Below are 27,168 nucleotides of genomic sequence, written 5' to 3'. Positions count from 1 at the left end.
TATATTAGTGGCAATATTTCAAACTTTCTTCATGTATGTAACTTACCCCAATTCCTTCAAGCTTCAAAACTTGCCCAAAAAAGTCTGCTCACCGTGGATTTTTACATGGTAAAAATTAATTGCGGAAGTCGACTTCTACAAGTTTTTTTTTGTGATCTAGGCCTCAGTGTTGCGTCCGGTGCCAAGGTTTATATTCACAGAATTAGTCGATTGTGCCTAAGATTAACATATTTTTAATCATAAAATTTCACCTAAATCGGTGATTAAATAAACCTGTATTTTGTTTCTCGATGCTAAAACCATAAATATACAAATAATAAATCGTGTATAAACTGGTTATAAAAATTTATACCATATTTAGAGTAATAAAACATATCAAACAGCAATAGACTTTATTAAAAAACATAATAACACTGCAGATCATTTTTCATACACATAATTTATTATCTATCCATCACAAATCATTAAACCAGTAAAGTATATCTAATAATAGTTACCGTAAAACGGGATGAAAATTAACGAAATTTATATCGAAAAATATTTCCAGATATGCCAAAATGTACCAATCCAGAAATGATTAAAATACGTTATTAATATTTAACACGCATATAATTCACATATTTAAACTACTATTTAAAAACACGCCATGATCTATTTAAATCTGATACAAACGAGTATGCATGACGGAAATTAATTCAATCAATCAACATTTTTTTTGTACTAGAAAAATTCAGCTATAACAAGTAATAATTTAAAAATAATGTTTTTTAAAATTAATTTGTACATTTTGGCATTTAATCTCAAATAAAATACTTAATTGTAATCAAATTATCAATAAATGGTCTACTACCATTCTAAAAAATCATGTAACTTGAGTTATTTTGTAATATCATATCGTACTAAATTCAATATATACTAATTAATTTGAATAAATATTCGGAATGCGGCACAGAAATAAATATGAATCCCATATAACTTTTCTCAAGAGTGTTACATGTCTTATGAACTATGTTTTTTCTAGTGTTTTGCTATAAAACTACCTACACAATAAAAAAGATCTACTAACTATCTACCACCACACTTTTATTTTTCACTAGGTATTACTTGTGGCTACACCCATGTGAAAAGTCTTTCCAATTACAAAAGACCTTACAACACTTTAACGACTGAACGGTGAGTACCGTCTGTGCGACGCCAACGCCACCTATTTAAAGAATCTGATTTAGAAATTCCAAGGAGTTTCCATGGGAGCAAATTGCCGCGATAAAAATTAGCCTATGTTTTAATCCAGGACATAGTCTATCCATGTGCCAAATTTAATCTAAATCCATTCAGCTATTTCTATAAAACAAAACGCCCAAACATTTTCACAAACTATCGCATTTCTTTTTTTATATACTTGCTTAATATATTCCAATGTTTTAAAATTTAAATCCAGCATGTATTCAGATATTTATAATAGGCTTTTATTATACTAAAATATTTTTAAACTCATAAAAAAGTATAGTAAAAACGTAAATATAACCACAAAATAACATTACGTAATATATATGTAAGATATTTATAACTTGTGTAGATCTATAACATCTTTATTCTCAAATAAAAAATGTGATAAAATTATGTTCATAATAAAGTAAAAATTTGTGAGTCAGCACTCATAGTATACTACGATGTGTAAAAAAAAAATAAGGTATTTAATATTGTTAATTTTGTCGATACATAAAAGTACAGCAAAGGAACACCTATTTACATAAACTAAAATTTTATTACCTATTAATTAAAGGTTTGTTCAGCAATATATTAATATGTTTAGATAGCGATTGATGACTCTATTTTATTCCACTTTCAATCTCTACTATCAATTTTGATGTTAAATAGCATTGACTCGGGCGCCCACACTTGGTGTGTTTTTAAAAGTGTAACGCCAGTGCAAAACCACACGCGTAGCGTGTTTGAAAATCTCTTTCCCGTTTTATTATGAACATTACGGTAATTCATCAAAACATATACTTTCACTATATTCTATTTAGCCGATGCACAGACCTATTATGTGGGCCGCATATTCGTTGCGCTCATTTTGACACGCAGGGCGTACTACTCGTTAGTTTAGCGCTGCAGTCAAGCCGATGATATTAACAAAAACCTACCTTTTTTATTTAGTTATGTTGAAAGTCAGTTCGAAAAACCAGAAAGGCTACTAAGAATTATATTTAATAAACTTTTTAAAACCTAGAATATTATCTAGCAAGGAACGGTGTCGGCTTTTTCTACTGCGTTAAGAGAAAATAGGGATTATGGGTTTGAATCTTAGGATCTCATCTCAGCATACGACACACGAAGCAAGCTGTCACGTTATTCCTTCTGTGCTTTCTATTACTCCGGAGGTTAAGCCAGCCTACTCACAAATATATATTCTACAACGAAAATCTACTACATTGGACGCTTCTTTTCTTCTACTATCGTACTATATTTAGCATAACAATTCCATTAGCAGGTAACTCATTTGCATTCAAATAAAATAGGTGAAACAAAACATACAAATAGGTTTAACAATATATAAATTAAAATATTGAGTACCAAAACATAAACAATATAAATAAATTTCATTATCGTTAGTTCAGTATAATTTGTCATTTATAAAAATATTCCTCTTATCTATAGCTCACATCGACTCACATAAATATTATTTCATATTTTCATCTCACAGTTCACCATTACAGGAACACCACAGAATATATTTAACTTGACAAATACTATATAAATATATAAAAAATTGGTCCTTTAATTACCCTCTACTCCTAAAAACATCCATTCTACTCAAAACGTTTTAAGTTTTGCAGTCAATACGTTTAATTAATGATCAACTTACGTGTATATTTGAATCTCTAATTATTTTAAAGAAAACAAAACAGTACAGTGGTAAATGACACTGATTAATATTTGTTGATAGAGAACATAAACATAGAGAATAATTCAGTTCACACAATAACTTTGTAAAGAGACAAAGCCATTTGTACGGCTAATGTCGTTCTATTTTTTGTAGCTCTGTGGTATATTTTATTAGAAAAACAAAGAATTGTAGAAGCAAAATTATTTTAAAGAATTAATCAATGTACTCAATCAATCCAATACGTAACTAATATTTTATATACGTGTAAGCCGTACAGTCGCTTTGTCTCCCTCACACATTTTGTCCGTATTTCCTTGAGGATAGGAAGCCCATTATATTCTCCATGTATGGTAACCGGTAAGGAAGTAAATGAAAACGCATTCTAATCTATAGCTAGAGATCGGAAGGAACCTATTTCTGTGCTAACATCTTTGTTCTTTGATTTCTTGTCCACTCTCCATAAATTGTCGTTAAGGAAATGCTCTCTGAAAATAATTCATAAATGGTTATTTATCACTTCTTATACTTATCATCAAAAGAAAGATGTCCGTCTGTATATCTACTAAAATACTTGCCACTTGTGCAAGAACAATTTTTCAATTTACGTATCTTTGCTATTTTTATTACACATTTAAGGACTTATCGTAGTTGAATCTCATAGAATCTCATCATAGGTGATAGAAATAGAGCAACGTTAAAAATGTCTGAAATAGACGAAACATTTGACCGGCCACTTGCCTGTCGTCAACCGGTTTTTAACAGGCCGGCATAATTATGGCGACTGACGAGGGATGATCTTTTTTCAGTTGACACTATCTACAGCCGACTTCACTTACCATCAGGTACAGAGGGGTCATTTTGCCAAACAGATTTAAAAATGAAACCACCTGGATGATCACTCTCGAGCAAATTAAATATCCACACAAAGAGTTATATCACTTGAGAATTAAGCCCAGAAACAAGAATAGATAGCTTCTAAGAAGACGACAATATGCTATAAAAAATAAAATAATCACCTATTCTTCGAAAATAAGTCTAGTGATTTCTTCATGAACACTTCCATTTTATCAAGTTCACCGCCATAGTCTTTCGGTAATTCTTCTTTGCTTATGAAGTCATATAATGTTGTAGAGTCGGGTGCGTGAAATCGAACCTGTAAACAAACATTTACAACATGTTTAGGATCACCAGATAAGGTAGAGCCATGGGTGCCAGGAGGGGGGTGCAAGGGGGTGCACGTGCATCCCCCTGTCCGTAACAAATCACAATAAAAATAGGTTATGACAATAGGAACTATCGACCACAGAGGTTTTATTATGGTTTAGCATATACAACCTACCTATTATTAAAAAAATATATATGTTATGTAGTACCTACTACAGTACGTACATTGCTGTTGCACCTCCCTAAAGATAAAGACCCATGCCCACAGCTGGGCACGGGCCCATTCTACTAGTCAGACGGTTTAGACCTTAGTCCACCACGCTGCCTTAGTCCAGGTGGGTATACTTATTTCATAAGCCAACAACAACAGTTTTTGATATTTTGTCCGTCTGTATGTTTGTACACACATTATTCAAAAACTTTTACATGGAATTGAACGTAGTTTTCATCAAGCTATCGCTAGAGGTCTAACTTAAAATATAGACTCCATTTTATTTCGGAAAAATATAAAACAGGAATTTTATCCTGGAAAAACTTAAATTTAAAAAAATATGCGTGCAAAACTGTTACCAGTAAAAGAAATAGATGCAATAAACAATCATTCTTACCATGTTTGTGATTTCTTGCTTGAGGAATGGTTTCATTAGGCTATACAACTTGTCTATGAAAGGAGGCGCGTTCACGATGTGGATTTGTTCTAATCGTAGCGGTATTGCTTCCTGGAAACAATTTGAATATAACTATTAAATTTATTCTCATCGTTCTCTTCCTATTTAGGCTGGTTTTATAGGGGTGCTTATGTTGTGGTAGAAGCTCCTAATTTATCTTGGGTTCGATGTCGGGTTGGGTAAAGTAAATTTTGTTTTTTTTTTTATCAGTATACAGAGCTTATAATGACAAAGTTTGGGAATGCGCCCGATAATTGATAATAGGTTCGGCCCTTTTTGTATTGAAGCTGACATAGCTGGCGAAAAAAGGGTACTAACATATGTGTCTACCTTTGAAGAGGGAAAAGGCGTGATATAAAGACTAAAGACCAGACTAAGAAGGCAGTAATTCATCTCCTAATCTCAATTCCATCATCCATACGGCTAATAATAAAATTACCTGCTGGTACTTGGACAGTTTCTTAGCAACAGAAAGGTTGAACTTGGTGAGGAACTTCAGCGAGACATCTTTCACATCCATTATGACGAGGTCGCCTTCTTCTAGAAAGTCATTTGATATCAACCAAGAGTCTGAAGCCAGCATGAACAGCTTTGCATCTTGGACGTAGTCGTACCGATCTAGCCCAGGGTCGTTTAGTTGCCATATCCAAATATTGCGGTTCTTTGATGTTACGTATTGAGCTAGGTTTCTGTAATAGGAAGAATTACGATTTGTTAATCATTGCATTAGAGTTTGCCAGCGTCTTTTATTGGATTTGAAAGCCCGCTGTTTTTTTTTCTGAGGTAAGAATAGTGAAGTTCTACTTAATCCAAGACATGGTCTGAATATTTGCCGCGCAAATTTCATTTGATAAAATTCAGCGGTTTTGGCGTATATAATATCTTCATAATTAGATAGTAAAATACCTACTTTTGTTATTAACGTCAAGCATTTTGAGCTTTGTAGCAAATATTTTTTCAAATTTTCATTCCGGATTTAACGACCGAGGCGCTGGATGTCAAAGCTCACCGAATAAATTTAATCCTAAAACCTTAAGGTAACTAAAAATACTTAGGATCCGCACATAATGAATATACTCCCAAGCTCCTCTCAATGAAGTGAATGATGCTGTCTTAGCAATTAATAACGACATTGGAAGCATTTGTGAATGGAGTAAGCAGTACGGACTGGTGATAAATCCATCTAAAACCCAGGTCATTATTGTCGGCAGCCCTGGGTTGATATCCAAGTTGAACTGGTCACTTATAACACCCGTGACCTGTAATGGTACAAGTATTCCCTATAGCGACACGGTAAAAAATCTGGGGATATACATTGACAAATCTCTTTCTTGGGGTCCTCAACTCCAAGAGGTGAGTAGGAAGTTATTTGCCTCGGCTGGGGCCTTGCGTAGATTGCGCAATTTTCTACCCACCACGAGAATATGTCTAGCTCAATCCCTTCTACTCCCCATCCTAGATTATGCGGATGCCAGTTATCTTGATCTTACTGAGGGACAATTGAATAAGCTTGAGCGTCTTCAAAATTTTTGTATAAGATTTATATTTGGACTACGCAAGTATGATCACGTATCCGAGTTTCGCTCTAAGCTCAAGTGGCTTCCTATACGGCTTCGTCGGAATACTCATATTCTCTCTCTTCTTTACACAATACTTTTTAACCCTCTCTCACCCCCATATCTCAAAAATCGTTTTGAATTCCTTAATGATACACATTCTAGATCCTTGAGGTCATCGGAGAATTTAAGACTGAAAATCCCAGTGCATACCACCAGATTCTTCGATAGCTCTTTCACTGTACAAGCTGCTCGACTTTGGAATGCTCTGCCAGTTACGTTGAGGGAGGGCAAAATCTTTGCCTATCTTCAAAAAACAGATAAAAGAGCATTATCTCAAATTAGATGAAGACATTGCTAATGTATAGGTCTATTATCTCATTTTTATATATATATATATATATATATATATATATATATATATTTTATGTTTTTATATCTATGTATATGTGTTTGTTTTTTTTTGCAATAATTGTATTTATTTATACGTATGTATAGTATTTGTATTTGTGTATAGTATTTTTTTCTTATCTTTAAGTAAGTAATTAGTTATATCCTTCGTACGCCTTATGCTGCCCCTTATTATTCCGTTTTCTCTTATATCCATCCCATGGTTGTCTGTAAGAGATTGCCTTGTGCGATAAGACCGCCATTTGTACTTTTTTCTCTTTTCTTCTTACATTATTTTTATCCATGGTGTACAATAAAGTGTAAATAAATAAATAAATAAAATAATGATGATGATGGGGATTATGAGGAAGATGATAGGGAGAGCCGACTTTATTGCTATTATTTTGCCGGCCGTTATGTTGCCGGCATAGAATTAATTAAACCTAATTTTGATTCCTTCTTAATTAAATTGGCCGCACGCCTGTTTTTATTTTATAATACATCACACATCGTGTATCGTCAATTAGCTTAAAGTTATAACCTTATGTAATTAAATGCAAGCTGAATTTACCTATAAGTTGGTTTGTATACCTATAATTTAGCTTAACACTATATTAAGTACAACATAATGTAATATTGTCAAAACCGCTAAAGGGTCGAGTAAAATAAATAATAAAAGGTAAGAAACCAGAATACGTTACAATAGATTTTATATTTATTTTAGATGCAGAATTATTGATTCGCTGTTTCATATTGAAATAAGGATAATTGAATAAACCTTCCTTAACTAGTCGTATGATCACGTACTCTTCAAAAAACCTTGTGATGTCAAAAATAATGCAAGGAAATGACAGTATAATTCATGCAATGAGTGGACAAGGCTTAAATGGTACTTAAGTCAAGGTGACGGATCGATCGCCAGTACTATCGTAAATTGTTTGACAAATAACACCTTTGTCTCATAATGATGAGGTTTTTTAAGAACTTGGTTATGATTAGGGGATTTTTTTATTTGTCATGACACAAAACATGAGCATCAGTCGTCATGATGATGGTGTTTTTGTTAGTATTTATTTGTTCAATTGCACTTTGTCACTTTTTAATTTAAAGCAAATCGTAAGTCATAAACATGTTTTGATGACTTAAAATGTATATCCGGTGTCAGTCGTTACTATTTCATAGACTTCATTAACCCACATACAGTTTCACTATCCATATCTTGTATGATATTGGCATTAATACCTTTACCTGGATATTCCTCTATTTATAATCTATTTTGTACTTTGTAATCTCTCAGTAGATATTCTTCGAATTTCGTATCTTTGAACCTTATCTGTTTAATACCGTTAGAATTTTATATCACCTCCAAATACTCTGTCTCATATCATTGGCCTAGGTTCTGCTTCTAACGATAAGAATTGGTCCGATATAAAGTTATGACGTATGCAATTTGCATTTATACTGTTCTCATGGGAAATACAACTATAGCGTGACTTATCTTTTTATAATTCATTAAGTGATCACTATGACATTTTCCATGGGTCCTCATTGACTTAATACATTCGAATTGCATTACCATTAACATCAAATTGCATATAAATGTAACAGTAATTATGGTGTGTTTCTGTGTTATTCTCCATATGTGTTAGGAAATAGGAACACAATTAGTGTCACATTAATAGTTAAAATGCTGATAATAAGCGGTTACGGAAGAGAAGCATAGAGCTTTGAGTTGATGTAATTACATTTAAACTATATTAATATGTAAACTGAAAAGTTATTTTGAACTTTGAATGCGCTAATCTTAGTAACTACTACACCAGTTTTGATTTTTTTTCACTAATACGAAGTTACATTACTACTGAGTGCTATAAGCTACTTTTTATCCTGGCGGACTTTCACATATGAAAGACCTACCACTAATAAGAATTAAAACGTAAATTTACAAATGGAGACACTGAGAGTAAAAGCTAACCTAAACTAACCACTAACCAGTTATTATTAAAGAACAAACCAACTTTACCATGTTTGTTATACATTTTAACAAAGTAAAACAAAAACTCAAGCACTAGTCTGAAGTTGAGGCTATACAAATATTTTACATAAAGAGGTACTTCATACATTTGTTATTGCATCATAATTCATAACCTTGAATGGTCAGTAGTAAAGTACTTAATTGTTTGTATGTTTTTGCTTATCGATTTCAGATAAGGATTTGCCAGTGCGTTCGTACTCGCAAAAATATCTAAATTTATCATGTACTAGGTATTGATATGTTAACACATTTAAGTGCATTAACTTTTTGAGCGTGCAATGTGATCCCTCTGCACCTGATGGTAAGTGAAGTGGGGTCCAATAGAATATCCACTGACGAGAGATGATTGACCATCGGCAGTCGACATAATTAACTAACTAACTAATTACTTAATTAACAACCCACCGGTGATAATACGGTGTTTAATAACATATATTTAATAACTGGTGTAGGTTTAGTGTCATTCATTAGTTCGCAAATCATAAAAATGATAATATGGTATTTAATAACTAGTATAGGACTACTAACTAATATTTATTCATTATTTTACAAATGCAGAGGTTTGTGAAAATGTTTTTGGTTGTTTGTTGGAAGTAAACTCAGCAATAAATTAACGGATTTGGATTAAATTTAGTAAACGGATGGACCATGCCCTAGATTAACATATAGGTTATTTTTTATCCTGGTAATTTGCTTCCATGGAAATTAAGACTTTTTATAGCGGAAAGGTTTTTTAGTATTAAACTGGTGATAGATATCTCTAGATTGTATGAGATTTAAAGAACACTAATCAGAAAGAGAAAAAAGTGAAGGGAGCCCACCGTAGGAACGGCTTTGTCTATCCTAGAAAAAGGCTTCGCGAGGTTCAGGCCTTGCGTGAATTCGGCGACCGTTTTTTATTCCTCTAACCAGCTGACCCAAATATATAGTATCCATATTATATTAATGTATGTATCTAAAACATAGTTTGCTTCGACTTTTTACTGATTACTAATGTTTATTTAGCTTGATTTCGAAAAATATGTTACTTAAGTATGTCTTTCTAGTTATGGCAGTATTATTTTGTACGTGATCAACGTTATCATGCCAAGATAAATAATTTTTAGTATTCCACTATTCCAAGATATAATTACATTCTTTCAACTATCACCGCGTTCAATCAATCGACGGTACCACAGATAATTGTTATCTTTATACTCTCTATTAATAAATGGAAGTGGGAAGAACATTTCATATCTCTGATACTAAATAGTTACCTACCCATAACAGCTTTGTGCAAATGTTAAAGACTTATATCTTTTAATGTTCTTTTATTAACATAAAAAAATAATACGTGATAATTTCTATAGATTATATTAAAAAAGCAGCGATAACTTAGTCGGGAGTGGAACGGCCTGCCGAGACAAATGACCGTAGGATCAAAACCCAAGGTTACGCACCTTTGACTTTCTAAAGTTATATGTGTATTCTTTGTGAATTGTCGCTCGCTTTAACGGTGAAGGAAAATATCGTGAAGAAACCTGCATACTTGAGTTCTCTATAAGAATTTTGACGGTATGTGAAGTTTGCCAATTGGCAATAGGCCAACGGTGGACTAAGGTCTTAACCTTCTCAGTAATAGAGGAGGCCCGTGCCCAACAGTGGTTAGGATATATAGAGGGCTGATATCATTATTATTTATGCTATCGAAGTCAAAAGAGCTGATGGTCTTTTTAATAGTAAGTGGTCATCGTTACCATTGGTATATCTACGAATTACCTATGGAAGGAGGCAGTTGGCGGATACAAAGAAAAGTCACCGAATTACTCAAATAGGCTACTTTTTATCCCGGGAAATACTACTTTTATCGCGGTAAAACGTGACTTTTATTCCGGTGAACCGGTTTCATGCCAACAGAGTCGCATGTAAACTTAGTATTGCACACTTACACAATCTGTAAAGTCTTCTGCATTGCCGGCGCCAGTGGGTCTCTATTGGTGAAGAGTTCGCTTGAAGCAGATCTTATACTGAAGAACAGATCAGCTGCGACCTTCGCTTTCTCCAAATCGTAGTAGCAACTGTGTATGAACCGCAGCAGAATTCTGTCTTCTGGAATTATAAATTTGTTTATATTATTGCATTTGCGTTACAAATGTAAGGAATGATATTAATAGTCGTTATTCAGTAAGAAGATCTTATGCATTACAAAATAGTTTATGTTCGTTTTTTTTTATATTATAATACTAGCTTTCCAGAATTAAAACCACACTTTATACTTTCTTGGGATAAAATGGAGCCTATAGCACTCCGAAGTAAAATAGTAGGTAATGTTAATTAGTGCAAAACACCTCTACATAATATTAATTGTACATACTTAAATTATTTTCAATGTCTTTAACGAAATGATGTAATAAATCCTTTAACATAAAACAATATTCTTGTAGTATACTAGAATATGTATATCATTCACATAACAGGGTACGTTTGTTAAAATTTTCTCTACAAAATTATGTACAACTGACATTTAACCAGCTCTATATTAAGTTCAATGAACTATCCAAACTTGTTTTACACCGAGTGTTATTATAGCAATGTACATACTAAAAATATAATAAATTAAGTATTTCCGAAAAAAATGAACGTTAAAATGCTTCTATGATAATCTTGAGAGGATCAAGTTTTGTGTGAGCGTAGTGTGCGCGTGCGCATTGAAGGTTACACTTACCAGTTCAGCAAATGCTAGAGTCCTATGTGCTTTAACCAATACCGTTCTGCATTTTGATTTTACAGATTTATAACATCTGATAGTAGCAATGGACAAGAGCTCCAAGACATTCATTGGTATAATAGTATTTAGATACATGCATGGATTTCATTATAGAAGCTTAACTGGTGGTCAGAGTCACCCAGAGGTAACTTGATAATCTTTTCATTGACTTTAAACGGATATTTATAATTTTCACAGCAAAGTGACCCCACTACACTTACAATCAAGTGTAGAGAGGTCACTTAGCCGTGCCCGAATAAAAAAGGTACCACAATTAATCGCGGCCATGACATCTTCCGGTTCTCTCAAAGTTAAACGTGTTTTGAACGTCGAAGCGAAACTGATACACATTTAAGTACTTTATGTAAATTTTGGAACCAGTATTATACTCTTTAGATTAAGTTGATTACCATATTATTTTTATAATACCTCCTACAACATTGCATTCAGAAACATTTCGACTTTCTTTATTACTTACTTATTCGCATAAGATACAAAAATATTTTTTAAGGTAAAATACAAATGTAAATTATTTAAAGCCACACGAATGAACATTTTAACAATTACCACATAATGAAGGCTCGAAAGGAAAATATGGAGTAACAGGCCAAGAGCAACACGAAATATTTCAGATAAAACTCGAGCGGTTAACGGTTACTATAAAAAGTTATTGCAAAACTGCAGTGTTACGAAAACACGAAGTCTCGTAATCCTACCAATATTATAAATGTGAAAGTTTCTGAGGATAGATGTATGGGTGTATGTATTTTTGTTCCTTTTTCACGAAAAAACTAGTGAACTGTTGAAAATTTACAGTAATATTGGTTATACATACATCAGAATAACACATAGGCTAAAATTTTTAATGATTTTGTGTAATTTGGTCATAATATAACGATACATATCAAGTAAGTCGGAAAAAATATCCCGGAAAACTCCTTCGCGCGGACGAAGCCGCGAGCAAAAGCTAGTAAACTATATTATAAACTTCTTGCTGCACAAACACTCTTATACAATAAACATAAAATGAGTAATTAAAATAAATTAATTAGACATCGGAACAAATACTTTTTATGTAACGTGTTTAATTAGGAACTAATAAAACCGGAATGTCAAACTACCTTAATACACGTGCAAACTTAATATTTAAATTGGATATTTATTATCATCATACATGTAGGAAGGATAAACATGGTTAACATAAATACACAAAACTTGCAAAACTAATTAATAAACATCAGCAAACAAATATTTTTCTATTGACTGATCGTAAGGTGTTAAGAACTATTAAACAGATTCACACCGTAATAAAATAAATTGACACCTCTGTGTTTCATAACTCTATAATATGCAGTATTTTTATAGGAAGATTTATAAAAAAAAAAAAAAAAAAAAAATTAAATTTACAACGTATTATGTAAACGTTTATCTATGTTTTGTGTTTCATGTATTTAATTTAACAAAAAAACAGCAGAAAAATAACAATAAGGTGCAAAAAAACTACGATTTCTGTCTACGCCGTACAAGGATAAATGAGAGATTTACATTCGCGAAATCTTAACCAAAACTACTAAATGTAATAATATCGACGACCCACGATTTTGAAAATTTATATATCCATCGATATAATATGTACTGCGTACTAGATTTCGCGTTCCGAACATTCACTGTGTTCAAATGATTTGAACTGATATCCATTCAAACTGACATTAGTATGGTCAATATTGACAGCTTGTAGTTGTGTACGGAGTGGCGCTCATGATATAAAAACTCGAGTTTAAGTGTAAACGCGGATTTGAATATAAAATATTAGTCAAATAAGTAAAATTATTTGTTGTTCAAGTGAATAAATAAGTTAAAACAGTGACGTTTTGGTTGCCATTTCAATCAGATTTTGAACAAATAGTTTATATGGACGTTTGTGTCTATACAATATACGTCAATGGATATATCTCTACTTAGAAGAGGCCAACACGATGTAAACAATAATGTTTAGTCCTGACCTATATGCAATCCGTGAAGCGATATGAAAATGACTACATTCGTAATATGGGTATTGTTCTTTGCTTAACGTTTGATACAGTCGACATAATGTCCTATTGTAAAAAGAACGGTAATGCTCAGTTTAAAGAGTTGGATTGTAAAGAGCCTTGATTTGTTATTGTTCTCGCGTACAGAAAGGTTAATTCAATATTTTAAGTTCACCACTCACAATTAAATGGAATCAACTAATTTTCTACTTTGATCACGAATTGAAAATACAACAGGGGTTAGGCATTTTACAACGCTTTGTACAAGACGTATCCATATCTACCGTGTCAGCAAATATCTACTTTATGACCAACGAAATAATAAAGTAGTTTTATAAAACTTCAAAATGAAATCCTTAAGTTGTTTATAGTATCACTCATATTTATGTCTGATTAAAAGATATATTCGTTAAGACTTGGTAAGGTAAACTTAATTGCGGAATGTTGCTATATGAGTGTTGTTTACTTATGTTTTGACTCTACATTCTCTTGTACTTTATCAATTTTATCAACCAAAATATTCCTAACTCTAGAAAACGACGGATCTGATGAGTAAAAAAAAACTATAATAACACCGATGTACATGATATAGGAAATATCCCAAAAAAATAACATAGATAGATTAGATAAGTTTTCAATAATAGTTTAAAAATTTGATAGTATGCAGCAATAAATGTTAATTTTTCTTTTAAATATGATAAATTTGCCTAAACTGTAAGGCTAACAATTGTTGTTACTTATAAAAAACAGCATGAAGATTTCAGTCTCTCCACATTGACATCTTCATGCTGCATATTGGCCGGGACTAATGGCGGATATCGGGCCAAAAATAATTGTAATATCAAAAATACAATAAGCAAACAACATATTTGTTAAATTATCCAACAATATGAAACATTTATTATTTGCCTTACTAAAAGTACCTAATTTGGGATTAAAATACGAAGGTAAAGAGAACATATTGGAGAAATATTATGTTTTTTTTCTTCTATATATATTATAAATTAGCTTCTTAAATATCTCATGAAAATACCATACCTATGTCCTTAGGGATAAGAGGCTGCGTGCTTGCCCATTGTTTCATGTCTTCCAGTTGCTTCCGTACTTCGTCGGATATTTTGTCGTCCATCTTGTTGAAGTTCTGAAATATATATTTACATAAATCAATAATAATCGGTACGATTACAATTTATAATTTACCGAAGCTGTCGTATATTATTATAATTAACAGCTGTTTCTTTATCTCCACAATAGCCTATTTGAAAATAACATTATAACGAAATCAATATTTTCCAGATGATAAGTATTTATTTTATTTCAAGTTTAATAAGGCAGTATTAAGAGTAAGTAGTGTTAAAAAGCATTTGAAATTTTATCAATTGTATTTTACCCTTTGTGTGCATGCCTTTGCCAAGAAAAAAATATATTAAAATAATTCCTAATGCCCCATTTAATACAATTATTAACAACACATTAAAATATAAGATTTTTAAATGTGTTCGTACTGTATTATTAATTATATGGTCTCATAAATGATTTAGAGTATATTGGACAATAAATTTTCATTCGAAGCGGAACTATGAAATTATTGACAAGGCCTGACATTGAAGAACATCTCTGTTATAAAAAAAAACAACATATCATAATTATACGTACTCCTTATCAAGGATTAACCTAATTGATGTTTTGTATCTGACTCGTTATGTTAAGAAAGAACATTCCAAAGGAGAGGTTATCTAAAACATTTTTTATAATCATTTACCGATATATTCGATATTAAAATCTCGGGACCAACCACATAGTAAAATTCGCACTCAATCACGCCGTATATTCTGAAAGGGTAAGCAGAGGCGCAAGTAAAATTAAGTATTTAACCATACAACTAACTTGATAGCACACTCATCAACATTTTCATGTAATGTCACGTGTAAACGCTCCATAATGCATTTATGTTGATATCCCTACAATTTGTATAATGGACGGCTATAAAGATGTCAGCCATGAACCACAGATATCGCACAGCATATTTCCTGTTTCTTACCATTTAGCATATTTTATACGAAAACACTATCATCTTTCTATGCACACCAGTTCAGTGAATCAGTTTTGTATATATCTTGTCTAACGTTCATTTTGAATAAACGATCCCAATAACTTATCTCAAAAATGAAACCATCAAAATAAATACTTATCTTGAAAAAAAAATCTTAAAAAAGAAACTATCGGAATAAATACTTATCTTGAGAAAAATATCTCAAAAATGAAACCATCAGAATATTTTTTTTCTGACATGTTTACAAATGAGTTATTTAATTGATTCATTTTCGGGATCGGATTGAAGATTGAGCTTGGGGTCGTTTATTGAAACGGCTGTTAACCAAATGACCGAAACAAAAAGGATTAACTTTACAATTCAATATTAAAAATAATTAACGAGAAGTAATAATCTCTCTCTCTCTCTGTATTATATGCTGTCCCACTGCTGGGCACGAGCCTCCACTACTACTGAGAGGGATTAGGCCTTAATCCACCACGCTAGCGTAGTGCGGATTGGTAGACTTCACACACCCTCAAAATTCCTAAAGAGATATTCTCATGTATGCTGGTTTCCTCACGATATTTACCTCCACCGTTATAGCAAGCAAGATAATTTACAAAGAATTGTACACATAATTTACCTAGAAAAAATCGTAATTAATTTCTGCACGGATTTAAGAAGTATCTAAGTTAAATCTCAGTTGATCAATGGAAAATATAAAATACTAGCTTTTGCCCGTGGCTCCGCCCGCGTTATAAAGTTTTTCGGGCTAAAGTTTTCCGTTATAAAATCCACGCTATATATTTTCCCGGGAGCCTATGTTCTTCCCAGGGTCTCAAACTGTCTCCATACCAAATTCCATCTTACTACGTTGGGTAGTTTTTGAGTTTAACACGTTCAGGCACACAGATGCAGCAGGGGACTTTGTTTTACAATATATTTTCGTAGAAATTTTTAAGAGGAACAATCCCGTCATATATCATTGTTGCATAACTTTAACCGTTTACGCAGCGCACGCAACGCAAGCTCTCTAAACTAATAAATTTTCCCCGTTTTTGCAACATGTTTTATTACTGCTCCGCTCCTATTGGTCATAGCGTGATAATATATAGCCTATAGCACTCCAGGAACAAAGGGCTATCCAACGCTAAAAGATTTTTTCAGTTCGAACCGATAGTTCCTGAGATTAGTCATTACTGCTCCGCTACTATTAGTCATAGCGTGATGATATATAGCCTATAGCACTCCACAAACAAAGGGCTATCCAACACAAAAAAGATTTAATGATTTCTTATGTTTACGCGAATGTTAGACATTAAAATTAAACTAATTTTCGGATTCTATCGCGGTGTTAGTATTTTTATTTTCTCCCGACGTTTCGAAGACTTTGCAGCCGTCATCGAAAAATTCGGGAGAAAATAAAAATACTAACACCGCGACAAAAAGATTTTTTCCGAACCGGTAGTTCTTGAGATAAGACATTACTGCTCCGCTCCTATTGGGTATAGCGTGATGATATATAGCACTCCACAAAACAAGGGCTATCCAACACAAAAAGAATTTTTCAGTTCGAACCGGTAGTTCCTGAGATTAGCGCGTTCAAACAAACAAACAAACTCTTCAGCTTTATATAATAGTATAGAGTATAGATTATTATATATATCGCTTTCTTTAATTTTTTATCGTGTAAGTATACTGAACATTACCACTAAAGATGTGACATAAATAAAAATATTGAAACATAAACACATTGCTAAACGGCACATAAAGTTATATTTGTTTATTCACGAAATATGAAAAACAATCTTACTAATGAAATAATGTTTTTGCTTATCATAGCGTTCTTGAACTTAGTCGAGTCGTTTTAGAAGCGATTATTTATAGTAAACAAAATTAATTACTTTAAGGTTAATTAAAATTAAATAACAGTACTACGAAATAGATTGCTATTGCAATTTGGTATGATAATTGTCGTTTTATGTGAACGATCGTTGTTGCGTATGATCAGGAATTAAGTATGGTTGGCCATTTAAAAAACGTCTTTATACTTAACATAATTGATTTGAAACTTAAATTCAATGTTGAATACAAAAGTGGAGTGAATAAAAAAGGACATAATATTAATGCGTTAATGGTATCTTACAAAACTTGTAACAAAAACGCTTGTTATTCTATGAAGCTCGTATTTCTTTTTTAATCTATCGGACCCATAATATTATGTAACTAATATTACAAATGGGAATGTTTGTAAAAATGTTTGAATGTTTGATACAAGTAAACGTAGAAAAAGCCGAACGGATTTGAATAAAACTTGGCACATAGATAGACCGTATCCAGGATTAACACATAGGCTACTTTTTATCGTAATTTACTATCATGGGAAGTAATGGGATTATAATAAGTTTTTTAAATAAATATCACTTATAGATGCGCTTTATAGCAACTTTGTAGCGAGAAAGGCTTTTCACGCGGGCGAAACCGGGTGCACCAGATAAGTAGGTATATTTATTGTACCTACTTATATCTAATTATAGCGTCAGATGTATACTACATACAGATACTTATAGCCATTAATAGGTGAGCTCTTCTGCAGTAATACTACCGCGTTGAAGAAAACCAATTTGAAATAGCAATTAGGTAATGTGTTTTGTATGGTGAGTTAGAGAACCTCAAAAAGGTGGCTTAAAGAACGCCTTCGACTTCCTAATCCCTTTCCAATAAGACTGAGTGAAAGGGCATTCTTATTCATCTGGCGCAGTATGATTATGGTCACTGCTCATTAAATTAAAATAATAATTAAAACTGGAGCTATTATACAAAATATATGAAACTATGTGTATAAAATACTTTAAAGTAGTTAACCTTGAGATGGCGGTTTTTTCCATTAAGTAAGGCAAATGGTTTTCGTTGCACAACTGATTTAAATTATGAATAAAACATAATATGTATCTATTTATAAAATCGGTTAATTTTAGAAATTATGGCAATACCTATGATAAATCTAGAATTTATTTTTAAGTAGAGGAATCTTTACGTATTAATTAGCATAAATACGCCTTTTTCTTTTTTCTTATGGATAGGTCTGTTTAAGGTTTTATTGAAAATCAATTTAGCTGGCTGATTTTTTATGTCATTGTGGTTTCCATAACGATGGAAAATAACAAGAACAGAAAAATGATGTTACTGTTATACATTCGATATAGTGTAAACTCTGCTAATAGTAAATAAATTGTTCAGTTTATAAATTCTAAAGGCGTTACTACTCTGCTACATATTCCATTCCTAACAAGGTTAAGATATACAAAAACGTTAATAGGGGACCAGCCTATAGTCATTTATTGGACACTATACCAGACTGCCGATTGATACTGAACGGAAAAACCCAATATCAATCAATTAATATCAATAAAGCTTCTATACTATGTCTGAGACCCCTTACATTCGCGACGTCGAACACTTTTATTCAGATTTTATAAACAAGAATATTTATAGCGCAATATGGAAATCATTCATTTCGTTTCAGCCGCTGTTTGTTATCTCTGTACTATTAAAAGTACCTAGCCAGTGGCATTTTCATTATGAAATTAAAGAATAAATATCCACATAATAAAACATTTAGGTAACCAAAATAAAGTTTACATATTGTAAGATTATTGACTGCTTCAGTGACGTAGTTGTATTACGGTACGACTGCTATGCTGAAGTCTAGAGTCGAATCCCCTGTACGGTCAAAGTGAGGCAATTATTGTTTTATCGAGGGCTCGGCAAAGTAGCCTTACTGCATCTGGTAGTAAGTGAAGATATGCCCAAAAACAGCCTCGGCTTATCGGCACAATTTTGCCGGCTGCTTAATTACTTCTTCAACCTCCGCTTGAAGGACCCCATGTTTTAGGAAGGAAGAACACGTATGCTGACAAACTGGTCCAGATCTTAATGGTGCGGCAGAAATATGAATTAAGTACTGAACCTCTTGATTCGAGTTGGGATGGAAGAGACCTCGTAGTTGTGGTTTTGTAAGCCAGCACGCGTGGTGAAGGAAAGGAGAGGGTGGGATAAGGGTAAACAATTTTTCAAAGCACTCACAATAGTCCAATAGTGGTCCCGTTACATTTCAACTCTTCAAATATTTGTCTTATAACTCGTTCGTATCATAAAATACGAGAAACGTTACCTCTACAACATCCAAACAAATGTTTGCCAATTTTATCAAACCTTTGTTTAATTTTTTCGGTTATATCTACGTCATAAATCGTCAAATAAAAACAAAGATTACGATTAACTGCACAAAGATCGCATGGCCTTCTCCAGCAAGGTAACGAAGGTCGCTTGGTTAATATGGAGTGAATCATACTTTATCTGTTATGTTTGTAGTTTGCGAAATAATTTGTAGCTACAGTAATATAAATGAATTTTAGTAGTATAATGAAATGGTAGAATTCAATTAATAATAAAGTATTCCCTTGTAATACGGTTTTCGTGAATCTGGAAAGATCAATGCGGGAACTCCAAATGTTTTTATAATTATTTTTTTACATTGGACCTTTATAAGATGAAGATGATAAATGGATAAGAATCCCAAACTAAATAGATATTTTTCAAAAATCCAATCAAGTCAAAGTCCACTCCACTACATGTTTTATAAAAATATTTTGACGTATGTGAATTCATTAGCATTTAAACGTATCATGCAATTAAGTATGTAATAAATTTTTCAACGAAACTAGTTAATAACAAGCTATGTTTAAATGAACTCTTGCGAGATTACCGCATCCCATATGGATTTATCAACTTGATAGCATTACACGAGCGCGTAGTAACATTAATGATAAGAATCATGAATGACTCGTGTTTCCTCAACAACAAAATACAATTTCAAAGTTCACGTAGTTAATAGAGAACTATTTTATTTTGTTTTGGTATAGACTGAAGAAGAAAATATAATGACGTCATGTGAAATGTATGTATGTTAAGTTTGGAGGTGCTGTGGGTTAATACCGTATGACGGGGTAATCCCGTTGTTTCTTTTTTTTTGTTGTTTGTTGATTAATGCTAAACTGTAACTAAAACCAAAAAGGGTGCCAACAGTTTTAGTCCGTTGAAAAATTGCATTTCAGGTAGGATTTCAGGAGTTTTCCGTATTAGGTAATGTCATATTTTGCAGTAATCTTCGAACAATGCGATTACCCCGTGATTTCGTATTACACAAATGAACCCTACCTAATTATGGAGTTTCCTTTATTTAAATGTATGACCAAATAATATTACTTAACATGCCACTGTATTATTTCTTCAGATACAGTGTTGATTGTTATGGTAGTATGAATCAAGGATGAAGGTTCATGGTAATCACCAAACGACTATCAAAATGTGAATGTCAAAGGCGACAAAGGGGTGAATAAAGAACAGGTTAATTATAGTTACAAACAAAGCGTCAGAAGTGTTATTAAATCCATTATAAGAGCAATGAATACAAATTAATCTCAAAATTATAATTATGATACACATTTCGATATTAATACAAAGTTGAAGTTCTGAATAATGCAACAATGAAGTGACTGCTCCGCAGACCCTATGAATATCGTACATTTGAAAGTTAAATTAGCGTCTTGAACTTTACACTTACCGCTGCTTAGCAGATAATGAGAGAAAATTATGTTTTACACAATAACAGGGATGCAAGAGGGTAGCAAAGATTATGAAGGAAAACATCATGAGGAATCCTGCATACTTTAGAAGTTCTCTATAAGAATTTTCAGGGTGTGAAGTCTGCCAATCCGCTCTAAGCCAACGTGGTAGATAAGGCCTAATCCGTCTCAGTAGTAGAGGAGGCTCGTGCCCAGCAAAAAAAAAGTATAAAATGACTGACTGACTGACATTATTATATTAGATTATAGTTAATAAAATAGATAAAAATAATGTCCATCTACGAAATATTCCTTAGATGATTGATTAAGATGGGCTAAAAGTCGTGACCCACGGATGCACGCTGCAATAGAGCAAATTATCGCATCCGGCTAGCATAGGGGACGTTGCTACAATTGACTATAAAGATCTTTAATACGATCATATTTCACGTGACATCTTTGCGATTGAAGATCAATGACATCTTACTTTTGTATCCAATTGTAATAGTTACTATGATATAGAAACAAATTTAAATAGAGTCAACATTACCTACTTGTATCTCTTAGATAGTCTATTTGGTAGGTACTATCCACTAGGTTAGTGGATAGCAGTTTCGTCATTCACATTATGCAAATGACGTAATATGCGGGCAAAATTGAACGCAATTGGGATGAAGTTGACCCACAATGGTGTTTCACCTTTGCCCTTGGCCGGCGCGCTCTTGTTATATCCATTTCTAGTCCTCTACGGTCAATTTACGGTTCCTTTATTAAACCTATTAAATCTTAAAGTTAATTACACGTTTATATTTGGTATAAATGAGTATAATACTTCATTATGACCTTTAACTTGTGTATGCAATTTGTAGGAAAAGGCACAGGTTTTTTTTTTCGGTTTAATTGAAATATGAACGCAACCTCCTTGTTAATGTAATTTATTCAGAATACATAGGTCTTTTCTAAAAAAAGAACCTGTATGCTTTGTCTTCTTTCACGCTTCAACTCGTGTAATTTCCTAATAAAAACTAACTCCGTTTATATACGATAATTTATTATTTTCTCATTTTCTAACAGAGTGAAGTCCGAGGTGGGTGCTATTTGATTTTGAACCTGCGGACATTCTCGGTAGTCAGTGCCCCAACCAGCTAGGCTATCGCAACTTATATGATTAGCTTCGATCATATTGCTGATCGGAAAGGGTAAGCATAATATAGTCAAAAATGTGGTGTAAACAAACGAATGACCTTATGTACCTTAACATTCGCCAGAATTATACCGGTTTGGAATTGCGTATGATTATTGCTATGCTGTCGAACATAACATGCGTTGCAGACCTTTGAAACAATCTCCCTTTCAGTTGCCATTTAAACTTTATTATAATTGAATACGTACACGGAAGTAATAAGCAAATTACATACTTTTTTCACTTTTATTTTTTACGTTAGCCCTAACAACTCTTACATGTTTTTAAACGATTATAATGAAATAATTGTCCTAAGGCATTGACGGTGTTAAATTAATGGGGCGTTGAAAACTCTCTTGTCCTACAAAACTTGATAAACCTGTCTCTTTTACGAGTTTGGTGATGTTTATTTATATGATACCTGCAAAGGCGACAAAAAAGCATTCCCTATTGACTTCAAGACACCTGTTAATTATGCACAGGGGAATATAAGGTCGCAACCATGGTAGAACAAGAGGGGAACTGTAAAACTGTAAGTAAAATAAGGGGTTGAAAGGGTGCGAAATGCATATTTATTAGGTGTCCGTCCGACATTCTTTGGACTTTGTCTTGTCAATAATGGAAAAAGAAGATAAATTTATGAACCCCGGAATAAGTTAGAGAAGACTCTATATGTTGAACTTAAGTTAAAATAAAAAATGTAATTAACCACAAAAAGACTGGAATTATTTCAAACGGTTTGTTCATTGGTCTGCATATAAATACAAATTAAATGATATCACTGCAGATGTCGCTGTTAAACGGAATATAACGTGGATTTCACGCAGACGCATGACGCAGATGCTACCTAAAATATACAATTAAATAATAAAAACATACTAAAATTATTTTAGGTAGATTTAACAAGTTTACCACGAAATTCCCAGGCATATCTATATATATAAAAATGAATTGCTGTTCGTTAGTCTCGCTAAAACTCGAGAACGGCTGAACGGATTTATCTTATCTTGGTCTTGAATTATTCGTGGAGGTCTAGGGAAGGTTTAAAAGGTGAGAAAAATTCGAATAATTGCCGGGAAAATCCTCAAAACAGCATTTTTCTATTTCCCATACAAACGTTTTCTAACTAATATGTAGAGTCAATTTGAGCTTTATTGCTATTGTATAAAGTTCACTGTTGTCTAAGCAATGTAGGTGTGTTCCTAACATCAAAGCAGTGTGCGTTGGAGCACAGAATATAATAATGTAATGTCGCGTTCTGAAACTCAACAAAAGTGATATCGCGGACCCGACTAAATTGAACAGTCACAAAATTTAATATATCATTAGTTATTTGGTTGGCTTCACGATATTATTTCTTTTGTTTTACTTTAAAATGCATGTTTTCGTTATGGACAATTTTTGAGCTACTTTTGCATATCTATACTTATAATAATTCTGTAGAGAGGTCAATTCTGTACATGAAATATATTTCCAAAATAACTGGGGGTGATTAGGGATCGATACTGATGCCAAAAATGCAATTAGTAAAATTTTTGTCTGTCTGTCTGTATAACCGTTATAGAAACAAAAACTACTCGACGGATTTTAACTTAGCTTGGTACAATTATTTTTCATACTCCTGAGCTGGTTATAGTATACTTTTCATCACGCTACAATTAATAGGAGCATAGCAGTGATGGAAAATGTTGGGAAAACGGGGAAGTTACTCCATTTTTTAAGCTTCCGTCATTTCGTGTGCAACCTTAATGGTTAAAAGTTCCTTCGATTTCACCAGGATCCCATCATCAGACCCTGACCGGACAATCGGACCACCTGCATACCACCATAAATTAAAAAAACATCCCGACAAATTGAGCACCTTCTCCATTTTTGAAACCCGAAATCCACGCGGGCGAAGCTGCGGGCGGAAGCTAGTCACTTAATAAAAGTAAACTAATGCTACTAACTAAAATTAAAATAAGTTATAAAACTACAATTACGGATCGTGAATAATTATACTCTTAATAGGTATTTAAAAAATGTATAATATTAAATACCCGTCGCAGTCACATCATAATTTTACAACAGCAAATTATATAATATTATTATATACGTGCAAATTGCAATTAGTATAATTGGACTTTCTATCTTAAGTAACTAGCGATTTTACATACCTACCTACATATTTTCTCCTAACTAGATTCTTAATGCTAGTCTATTAGATACTAAGTCATACCTGTGCAAGATAAATAGATAACAAAAAAAAATACATAATAACAATGGTATCTACCTAAAGATTACATCTATATCCGATTAGTACTTTTAAAAATATACGCTTTCCTACTATAGATAGATATAGATAGACGCACATGTGCGAAAACTTACTGTTACTATATTATGTATGTATCATCCATAATTAAAGCGATTTAGTGCTATTATCGCGAATTATCACAAGCAGCAAAGTGCAAGACGCAAAAAACTTAGAAAATACAACTGAGAAACTTAAATATACTTCGATGACAGAAAACGTAGAGGTTTAACTATGTGTCCCTATAGCACCCTACAAGTGACGCACTTTTATTCTAGGAAATAAAATGCGCACGTTAACGACGCAATGTAACCGTAAGTATTTAACTAGCAGTTAATATATTCATTCACGGTGAAGGAATTCTCGTAAGGAAACCATACCAGAGAATTCTCCATAAGAATTTCGAGGGTATGAAGTCTGCCAATCCGCTCTAGGTCAGCGTGGTGAACTAAGACGATAACTTAGTCGGGAATGGAATGGACTGCAGGTTCAAAACCCAAGGTTACGCACCTTTGACTTGTCTATATCTAAGTTATATGTATGAATTATCGCTTGCTTTAACTTTGAAGAAAAACATCAGGGTGTGTGAAATTTATCAATCTGCACTAGGCCAGCGTGATAGACTAAGGTCCAATCTCTCTCAGTACTACAGGAGGCTCGTTCCCAGCAGTGTCTTGTATATAAATCATGGCTGATATTATTATTAATATATCTTGCAATACTTCTACACATGCGTGACGAGAGAAGCAAGTCACTGAGCTAAAGGTCTACTCATAAACACGACATACATTTTGAACTACAAGCATATTAGGACTGCACTACGCACATCGTCCAGAGATGTTTTTATTAATGTTAAGTCTTATTTACTTACCCCCTTATTCATAAACGTTTTCTATCTAAGGACGGAGTAAAGCTGTGATAACAAGTTTGTTTCTCAATGCCCAACGGCACTCAGAAATAGACATAGGGCCGTTGTGATTGGTTATTATTGTTGTATTTCAATATTAGCCAATCACAACGGCCCTACGTCTACGCACTGCGAAGACTGCCATGCCGTCAGCACTGAGAAACAGACTTGTTATCGCAGCCTTACTCGGTCGTTAGATAAAAAACGTCTATGAATAAGGGGGTTAGTTATTACATTGGCTTAAAAGTCTATCACCATAACAGCGCAGTACTGGACACTGCTTGACAGCAGGAATAAATAAAGAAAGAGTACAAACTGACGCACTATTTTTTTTTGTACGTGTACGGCAGAGTTCACTGCACCTAATGGTTAGTAGAGTCCTGAAAAATTGTCGACTCGACCTGATATTATTACCCATCGCCAGTCGAAACAATTATACTGGCTTCTTTCCTACCAGAAAAGTCCTAAATCCTAGTATTGATAAACAAACACTTTCAGTCATTCAACCAACCATTAAGAACACAAATTAATAAATCGTCCTTTTGTAGGATGAAGTAGTTTTGTACTCGAAAAATTACATTTAATATATCAATAACAAGAGAGTTGTTACTCTTATTACTGCGGATATTAGAACGAACTAATTTAGAACATGCGCCTTATTACCGGCACAACGCCAAATAGACGTTAAATATTATGAAAAACTATATCAATGCATTCGCATTACAATAGTATTTTGACCCCCACACTGCACACTGCCCTGTTGTGGGTCACGGCAACACTCTTTAAATAACACCCGAGTACACCCATCTGTTTCAATATCAACGATGGATTCGAATTCAGTACCCATCGTTTTAGAGCTAGCGTTATTAAATTAACTCGTTACCTATATTCATCAATGATTCATTTAACATAAAAACTGAACGTTACGTTAGCCCGATTTGCGTAATCACTGCATCCCACAAGACAGAAAATTATTATCCTTGTTTTTTTTTTATATACTCGTATATTTCCTTTACCATATAATGAATTGTATTAAACTGTTTTCACCTTTACATTCTTTTAATTTTATGATGGTATAAGTAGTTAACCTTGCTTTGTCAAAATTAAACTACACACAAAAACAATTCATAAAATACTAACAGCTTATAAATTTTAATTAACTTCTAGTTATAAAAAAATCTTTGAAACGTATTTTATAATTAATCAGTAATCTAAAAAAAATATTGACACGTTTGAAAATGTAAACTTACTTACTGGATAGAGCAGCTGGTACAAAAGGCCGCTAAAATATTTAAAGACTGGGTCACGGAATCGTTTGAAAACAAGTTTTGATAAGACACGTCGATATAACAACGCGCACACTTGAATACTGTCGAGTGGCTGGCACAGAATCACGGACCGAACAGCGCGAAAATGACGAATGAATAATCCGCCCCATAGTACAGACTGGCAGTGACAAAAGTGATTTCGTCGGTGCAGTTGTGAATTTTCTCTGCGTAGCAAATAACGTCCTATGATTTGTATGTTTCTTACTTTGTTTTCTTTCAAGTAGCAAATGTTTTATTTAAGCTAGATCGAAGCTACGACGGATGGGGAAGATAATTCATGTATCGTCCGTCCTAAAGCTGCAAGGGCCCCCGTTAGTAT

General features: G+C 33.1%; 1 protein-coding gene across 3 annotated transcripts; it reads right to left on the bottom strand.

Annotated features, from left to right (window-relative positions):
- Nucleotides 1-420: 420 nt before the first annotated feature.
- On the bottom strand, nucleotides 421-26,937 carry LOC115446657 (alpha-tocopherol transfer protein-like). Of its 3 annotated transcripts, none has more exons than XM_030173419.2 (7): nucleotides 26,772-26,937; nucleotides 14,518-14,620; nucleotides 10,632-10,791; nucleotides 5,162-5,411; nucleotides 4,663-4,773; nucleotides 3,907-4,043; nucleotides 421-3,375 (listed from the first exon to the last, which is right to left on the bottom strand). In XM_030173419.2, exons 2-7 carry the CDS (start codon nucleotides 14,606-14,608, stop codon nucleotides 3,273-3,275), a joined length of 852 nt encoding a protein of 283 aa, XP_030029279.1. In that variant the 5' UTR covers nucleotides 14,609-14,620; nucleotides 26,772-26,937; the 3' UTR covers nucleotides 421-3,272. The 3 variants fall into 3 exon arrangements, with proteins under 3 accessions (XP_030029279.1, XP_030029272.1, XP_030029288.1); XM_030173412.2 differs by having other exon boundaries at nucleotides 26,776-26,936; XM_030173428.2 differs by lacking the exon at nucleotides 26,772-26,937 and adding an exon at nucleotides 19,601-19,722.
- Nucleotides 26,938-27,168: the final 231 nt, after the last annotated feature.

Source organism: Manduca sexta, chromosome 8, assembly GCF_014839805.1.
Source record: "Manduca sexta isolate Smith_Timp_Sample1 chromosome 8, JHU_Msex_v1.0, whole genome shotgun sequence".
Classification (NCBI taxonomy): Eukaryota; Metazoa; Arthropoda; class Insecta; order Lepidoptera; family Sphingidae; genus Manduca; species Manduca sexta.
The sequence above is the reverse complement of the archived record's forward strand: the minus strand, read 5'-3'. Positions and strand labels throughout refer to the sequence as shown.